Source organism: Chanos chanos, chromosome 1, assembly GCF_902362185.1.
Source record: "Chanos chanos chromosome 1, fChaCha1.1, whole genome shotgun sequence".
In the NCBI taxonomy this organism is placed as follows: Eukaryota; Metazoa; Chordata; class Actinopteri; order Gonorynchiformes; family Chanidae; genus Chanos; species Chanos chanos.
In genome coordinates this window covers 34422342-34430685 of record NC_044495.1, presented here as the reverse complement: position 1 = coordinate 34430685, position 8344 = coordinate 34422342, and the positions used below count along the sequence as shown (strand labels likewise).

Below are 8344 nucleotides of genomic sequence, written 5' to 3'. Positions count from 1 at the left end.
CAATAGTACAGGGTCTTCGTTGTTGCATTTTGTATTTCAAAATATACCACACATTCTCTACTGGGGACAGGTCGGGACCGCAGGCAGGCCAGTCCAGCGCCCGCACCCTCCTCTTCCACAGCCACACCTTAAAGTGTGCAGAATATGGTTTTGCATCGTCTTGTTGAAATATGCATGGGCGTCCCTCTAAAAGATGTCACCTTGAAGGCAGAATACATTGCTCCAAAATCTATGTACTTTTTGGCATTAATGGTGCCATCACACAAGTGTAAGTTACCTTTTCCATGGGCACTGACAACCCCGTACCATGACAGAACATGGCTTTTGGACTTCTTGCTGGTAACAGTCTGGATGGTCCTTTTCCTCTTTGGGCCAGAGCATACATCATCCATTTCTTCCAAAAAAGACCAGAAATACTGATTCGTCTGACCACAGTAGACGTTTCCACTGTGTGAGGGTCCATCCCAGATGCCTCCGAGCCAAGAGAAGTCAATGGTGCTTCTGGACACGGTTAACATAAGGCTTCTTTTTGGCACAGTAAAGTTTTAACTGGCATTTGTGGATGTAACTAGGTATTGTAGTGCTTGACAAAGGTTTACCAAAGTAATCCTGAGCCCATGTTGTTATATCGCTTATAGATGAGTGACTGTTCTTGATGCAGTGCCATTTGAGGGATCGGAGAGCACAGTTATTCGGCTTAGGCTTGCACCGTGCCCTTTACACATTGAAATTCCTCCAGATTCCTTGAATCTTTTAATTGTGTTTTACATCATAAAAGGTAAAATATCCAAACCCTCCTCCTATCTTCCTTTGAGGAACATTGTTTTTAAACGCTTCAATAATGTTCTCACGCATTTGTTGGCAAACTGGCAATCCTTGGCCCATTTTTGCTTCTAATCATGACTATAATCACCTGTTGACATCACCTGTTTCATATCAAATCATTATTTAATTATTTTAACTCATTATAAGCCCTGAATTGCTCCTGTCCCAACCCTTTTTGGAATATGTTGAAGGTGTAAATGGAAGGAATGGATGTATATTTACAAAAGAAATGAAGTTGATCAGACAAAACATAAAATATCTTGTGTTCATAATGTCTGTAATGAAATACAAGTCAAAGTAAATTTAGAAATCACTCCTTTTTTTATTTGCATTTTCCACACCGTCCCAACTTTTCCCGGTGTATTGCCATCTGAGTTAGTGTTTACTTCCAGGGTCCAATAAGGACTAATTTTTGACTGCATGACCTTCCTAAAATGGCAAATATACCGTATTAAAACTTTAAAAATCTTATGTGGGATCAACATAATGGCATGCTCTTCTACTCCAAAACTGTAGGTGGCTGTGTACAGAATTTAACGATAACAGCTGGTACAATGAAATAGTTAAAGTAGATCTTTTTCTTGGTCCAGATTAGAGACTGGGGGTGCATCCGAATAGTCTTTTTTGCTTAGGAAGGTTCCTAACTGAGTGAAATGACCCAGAAGTATCTAAGTGGCAGCCATGATAAGAACTGGTTGAATTCTCTAAATGCTAAGGAAAGGTGCTTCAATGCTTCCTTTCATATCTCCTTTAGCATAGGGTGCACTAGGCCATCCTTTTCCAAAGGAAAGGAGATAATGGTGTCCAACAATTCCTTGCAGCAGCAACATTTAAAGCGACGCACCATTCAGCTGTTCACGAAAACAAACAATCAATCTGACCTGAAAAGGGATATGAGACGTTTTTAGCGTTTTTAATTCAGCATGTTTGAAACTTAAGAATGATGATATGTACAGTAGTAGATTTGTAGGCCTAACATGTTTTGCCTATCTTTCACAAATTTAACAATTATTTTCATACAGTCATACTAATTGGGATGCATGTCAATAAATATGGATGGACAGGAGGGTGAGCATGAGCAACCATTCCCAATGTGACAACAATTTCATTTCACTTTTGTGACTGGTAGTCTATATTCCTTTTTTTTAATTTCAATTCCAAGCTTGGTAATGAAGTAATATTTTTCAGCTGGTTGTCCACGTTTATATACGTTTATTTTGACTGTTCAGCCTCACCTGGATATGACGGAAGAGGTCTGAGTCATGTTATTTGCAATGGAGGCTGTGGGGCACATATACATGTGGGTACAACAGAGCAGGAAAGTTTGAGTCATGGGCATGAGCATATTTAACCAACTGAATATTCAGCCATTTTTGAGTGGGCACCAGTAGAGTAGTATGTCTGCCAGGATACACAGGCTTGATTGACAAACCTGTTCTTTAATGTCATAATACCCGCTGCAGAATTATTTTGAGCAAATAAATAACTTTGGTAACAAATGGAGGGTATGAGGTGTTTGACAATCACGGCACAACAGCACTAAAGCTGGGAATGGAGCTTTTCTTGTAACACAACACAACTAAAATGAAACCCATTGTCACTCTCTGTATTGTAAAATATAATGCAAAACGGTACTATTACCAACACATGGAGACATACTGGGGTTGGACAAAATAATGGAAACACCTCATTAAACAGTTTTATTATGTAATATCGAATTGGTCCTCCTTTGGCAGCAATAACTGCTTCAGTGGCTAAGGGAATTTTAATCCATTCCTGAAGCAAAACCTGTTTCAGCTCTTTCAGAGATGATGGTGGAGGGAAGTGGCTCCTTACTTGCCGCTCCAAAATATACCAGAGATTTTCGATTATGTTACGATCTGGTGATTGTGGGGGCCAATCCAAGTGTTCAACTTTACTGTTGTCCTCTTCATGCCAGTCTTTAATGGTTTTAGCAGTGTGCACTGGCGCATTATTGTCTTGAAAGATGGCACCATGGTTTGGATAGAGTGTATGGACCACTGGGTCAATTTGGTCACCCAAAATTGACAAATACTCTTTAGAGGTAACCCTACCACGCAGTGCTAACACAGGACCAAAAGAATGCCACGATATTGTGGCCCAAACCATCACAGAACTGCCTCCATGCTTAATGGTTGGGGTCAGGCAATCAAAATCAAGGGCTCATTTTGGCTTCCTCTATACATAAATTCGTCCTGAACAAGGAAAAAGCAAGAAGGATTATTTGTCAGAGAAGATGACATTCTTCCACTGGTCCATTGTCCACTTCTGATGGTCTTTGCACCATTTCAGGCGTTTTCAAACATTGATGGGGAAAAGAAAAGGTTTGGCAATGGCAGACCTTCCATGGTATCCAGCTGCATTGAGCTCTCAATGAACTGTTTTGGTTGATACATTTTAGTGCTCTGCAGTCACGTTCACAGTGTTTTTACTTCTGTCCAGAGTTACGCTTCCCACAACTAGTTTTCCCTAGTTTTTGGTGTGCTATCATGACTGTAGAAACAGTTCCTCTTGATACGTTAAACAACTCAGCAGTTTTTCGAGCTCCTACAATTTGCCCTCTTTTGAAGTCTGAAAGGTCACACATTTTGACTTATATGAATATGCAGACCTCTACAGAAGGAAAAATCTTGGGTAAAACATAAAGCTCAGGATGTCTGCAGTGCATATACATAAGATTAACATATCAGTGAGAATCGTATTAATGTCTAAACGTCAGCAAATTTACAGGTCTTCAAATACCACATCTTTCCATTATTTTGTCCAACTGCTGTATAACATAACAGTGATCATTTCCCAATGGTGACGCAGAAGGTGACAGTGGGTAGGCCACACAGGGACCACACAGATTGAGAGCATTTGACAGTTTGTTAGCAGCTTACTCGTCAAAACAGGAATATATGCTGCCTGACAAATCTATCCAATTAATTCTGACTTTTGAGGCCAATTCCAGCTGACTGGCTTGCAAAAAAGATGGAAAACAAAAGACATATGTCAGTAACTGGAAAGGTATTCATTTCATTATGGTTTGATCTGTTGACACAGGAGAGATAGGACATCGTATGCCAAAAAGCAGACATAAAGTGTTATGAAGTGTATCTCTGCACCCAGAGACTTTTTGGGGATAGACAAAATCAATGAGCCTTGTCGAATGAGTTACTGTATAAAATGTGGATTGATGGAATACTTGTGGAAATCTTTGAGTCTTATGTTGAACTATTGGTGTCAGAAGAGGTGACACTGGTGTGTCCTCCATTATGGGTTGACAAACTCAGGGGCAGGTGCTCACAGATGTGTAATCAGGGGTTGGAGAACGCTGTCTCTCTCCTTTCATTTTATCTTCTTTCATTTCATGCTGAGATGACTTTATATTGTTCCTTGGATTGTGTTTTGCCTTACTGAATAGAAATAATGTAACCTGTGGAAAGCCTAGTTTTAGATGAGCCCTCTTAAGTCATTGAAGCAAAGCCAAATTTACATACAGATTTTGTTTTATTAATCTTTAGTTTTCATTGTACTGAACTGTATTCTAATATCCATATGAATTACGTTATATATTACCTTGACTGGAGTAATGAATATCAGTGTGATGTGATTCTGTATCCAAACCTCTGTCCTCGATGGCTAAGCAATAACTCTTGGTGCTGCACTTTATGTAGCTCATTCTGTCAACTGTGTTAGCATTGCAGAGACTGAAAGGGAAATTGCTGTGAAATTAAATTTTGTGTAGTAGTACATAGTGAGGCATTAGCTTGTGGCGGTGTTCATTATTATGGATGACTACTGCATAAATACATTGTCTTTTTTAAATTAAGGAATATCCTGTTATTTCTGTGTAGCATGCAAATTGCAAAAAAAAAAAAAAAAAAGTTTCAAAAAGTACAGAGCTTATTAATTTTGAACCAAAACAATTAACTATGAAACTGGCTTCAGGTAGTCCTCATGATAATATCAGTATGTGTGAAAATGAGCAACATTAAACAGTGGTCTTCAAAACAGCTATGGATGATAACAGTATTTGTTTGACTATTCCTTGCATGAAGCCTATATATGAAGAAATTTCAAAACCAATATCTAGTAATTTCAAGTAAACCGGTGGTCAACGATTAATAAATCTATGGGCTATAATGATAGAATTCCACTATTCTCTTCATTCTGGAAGTGCCCTGGTGTTTTTAATGATAGTTCAAATGATGAAGGGTTTCCAACATCATAATTATAAATTATGGCTACAAAGTAATTTCTGAGTCTTTTGAAAATAACTCATTCCTCTAATTCTTCCATTCATGTTATATATCATGGTAATCATGACTGATTATGTTTAAGCACTGTTTAAAGATGCTTCCATTTAATAAATGCTGTCAGGCTATAGCTATTCAACTGTTTTTGATGTTTGTTTTTATTGTCCACACTGAAACAAAGTTGCTTGTCATTCACCAACAGATCTCACCTCACTAGCATTATCAGCCAATTCTTTTTGACTGTGAATTCCTGCATATATACCAAAATGAACTATTAAAAGTACAGACTAATTCAATAACAAGATTATTACAATAATACAATTATCATAGAATTAATACATGGAAAAACAGGCAAAAGAGGAGCAGAGAGACAACCCAGCCTTTATACACAAAGTATGGACAGAACACATTTAACATGGAGTCGAAACACTCCAAATGAGTTCAACCTTTGTTTGATGAAGTAATTACATTTTAATGAAAAAGAAAAGGATCAGCCGGTGCTATTGTCAAATCAAATACTTGAAACCATAATAGGTTTGGAGGTTAAACTGATCAAATGATATTTAAAGCTGTGTTCAACCAGATAAAATTCACTAAGAGGGAAAGGGTGAAATTGCTGTATTTACTGTGCACTGTTGGTTTGTATGGGGTTTTGATTGCTTATTTGAAGGTAATGACATTGTCTTAAGTGTAAAATAGTTTAATTCTGCTTCTGCTTCTTCTTACTTGAGAACTTACAGCAGAGTATCCTACAGACAGTAAAAGAAACCCATAGTGAGGTTCCGATGAGGACCAGCAACAGTGCTGCTACATCCAAACTGTGATAAGAGTACCAAGGCAGTTTATAAGCTTCAGTGCGCAGGTGGGGCGCTCCCTTGTGCCTGATGACATACTCAATCCAGAAGATGGCACTATCCATAGGGGACATGGAACGGTCACGGTGCAAACGGGAGAGCCTTTGCATATTGTTACGGTATGAAGGGTTCTCCAGGATGTCCCTAAGTGCATCCAGGAACTCATCTTTAGTGAGTGTAGCCACCTCAACTACCCGAGCTGCTCCTCGAACCTGAAGACGGAGGACATTGTCATACTGATCAAAGAGGAGTGGCAAACCCAAAACAGGGATGCCATGATAGACTGCCTCATACATGCCATTAGTGCCTCCATGAGCCACAAATGCTTTGGTCTTGGGGTGACCCAACAGGTCATTCTGAGGAAACCATTCTACCAGTAAGGTATTGTTGCCAAGTGTGGAGGGCCTAACACCTATGTACCTCCACACCACTCTCTGTGGGAGTTCAGCAAAGGCAGCAGCTATGGCCTCTGTAATCTCTTGTGGGAGGGATGAGATCAGTGTTCCTAATGACATGACAATCAGCCCATGCTCTCCTGAGCCCTGGACAAACTCCTCCAGCTCAGCAGAGAGTGGTTTGGATGGTTTGCACTGGAAGCCGCCCACGTAGACCACATTAGGCATCGTGGGGCGAGGAAACTCAAAGACAAAATCTGCTCGCAGTAGCCAAATGTCTGCTGCATGCTGCATGGAGAGCATACTTGATCCAGGGGGGAAGTGTCGTTCAAGCAGCTCCCTGTAAGGAGGATCAAGGACCAGGTGCTGTTGAAGGACACTGATAATGTAATAGATCATGTTCACAATCCTCTGCTGAAAGTTCATCCTGTCAGAGAGCCCAGTGAGTGTTAACGGGATGTAAGAGACCGGGGAGGGGGCAAAAGTGAAGTGGCTGTCTCCTATGTTGATCCAGCGTACATTGAAGACCATGGGTAGGTTAAGGTAGTGGGCAAAGAGAACCCCAATTGGAAGACCTGGGTCAGTAAGTACCAGGTCATATTTGGCATCTCTGAGCTGTGCCATGAAGACCTGGTCGTCAAATATTTCAGCAGCTGCTTTACTAAGAATGCCATGACCCATGGCAAACATGGAGGTTAGATCCCACTGCTGGAAGATGAAGCTTAAAAAGGAACCCATCTTCCGGTACTTGAGATTCCGTTTCAACATATCGTCATAAAAGGTCAGATCAATGTCATCCTCCAGGGACTTCATTACTATAGAGGTGTAGAATGGGGACTTAACTGGAATGTACCAACTTTTGGCAGAAAGCATTACTGTCAGATTATGGCCACGAGAATGGAGTTCCTTCAGGATGATCTCCATATTGACCCAGTGACTGCCATCCAAAGGAACCACCAAGATTCTACTGCTGCTGTCACAACCATTAGGAAGTAGCCAGATGCAGCAAGCAAGAACCAGTGGGATCCCTCCATTTATGGCCATTCTTCACAGAGCATAAGAGAGGAAACCCTGAAGTCAAAAAGTCATTGATCGTTCAGCACATTTAAAAAAGTAAAATCACTCATATCAGACAAGTTCAGTGACAAGAATACATTCACCAAAATTATTCACACTGTCTCTCCATTTGATTGTACCATGCCAAATTAGTGAATGGCTACAAGTTTTAAAAAGAATACTGACTTCTTAGTTGCCAGATATATGATCTGCTTGTGTTTATGGAGGTGTGACTGAGATGCCAATTAGATGTATTTAAGATTATTTGTCTGAGAAAACTATCCAGTGTCCAAGTTGTTGACCAGTCTTACTCTTACTCTTTATGACTCTGAGTCTCTCAAGGAGAATTTAAGGAGAAACCATGGGCACTGTTTACATTTTCTAGAAATCTCAGACACAATCCCAGACAAAAACTCACACATTAAGAATTTATCAACAAGGAGGCTACCAAAATGTCATGAAAAATTCAAGGTAAATACCAGTGCATTTATATATAAAGGAGAGACATTGACAAGCCAAATGCCTGTATGGCAATAGATAAATATAACAAAATATTAATTGTATAATCTCTACCTTTCACAAATATGTTATAACTGCTTCATGATAGAATCTGGCAAGATGGCTAAAATATGCCAGGAAAGAAATTATTGTACAACTGCTTACCCGGTTTCTCTGTGCTTTCTGCTGCAAGTGAGGCAGATTGGCTTTGAACTGCATTATAGTGTTTTACCATCTGTCCAAAGTTCACTTGAGATAACACCAGTCATGCTGTATAAAGGTAATCTAAGTGTAAATGCAGTCTCATGTGCCTACACCTGTCCCCCAATGCCTAACCTCCCTTCCCTAGAGGAAAAAAAAAAAAAAAAAAAAACCTTTGTCTTGTATTTCTGTTTGTAAAAGTATTCCAGGGGCGCAATGCGAAAGGGCAATTTGACGCTCAGTCTTATTATGA

At 39.8% G+C, this 8344-nt stretch overlaps 1 protein-coding gene across 1 annotated transcript; it reads right to left on the bottom strand.

Moving 5' to 3' along the window:
* Positions 1 to 5227: 5227 nt before the first annotated feature.
* Positions 5228 to 8101, bottom strand: LOC115825094 (UDP-glucuronosyltransferase 2C1). Its single transcript, XM_030788862.1, has 2 exons — positions 8056 to 8101; positions 5228 to 7407 (listed from the first exon to the last, which is right to left on the bottom strand). Exon 2 carries the CDS (start codon positions 7378 to 7380, stop codon positions 5788 to 5790), a length of 1593 nt encoding a protein of 530 aa, XP_030644722.1. The 5' UTR covers positions 7381 to 7407; positions 8056 to 8101; the 3' UTR covers positions 5228 to 5787.
* Between the last annotated feature and the right edge of the window lie 243 nt (positions 8102 to 8344).

What these genes read in the sequence shown, in the direction of transcription:
- LOC115825094 (XM_030788862.1), bottom strand. Translation starts at nt 7,380, where the DNA reads ATGGCCATAAATGGAGGGATCCCACTGGTTCTTGCTTGCTGCATCTGG.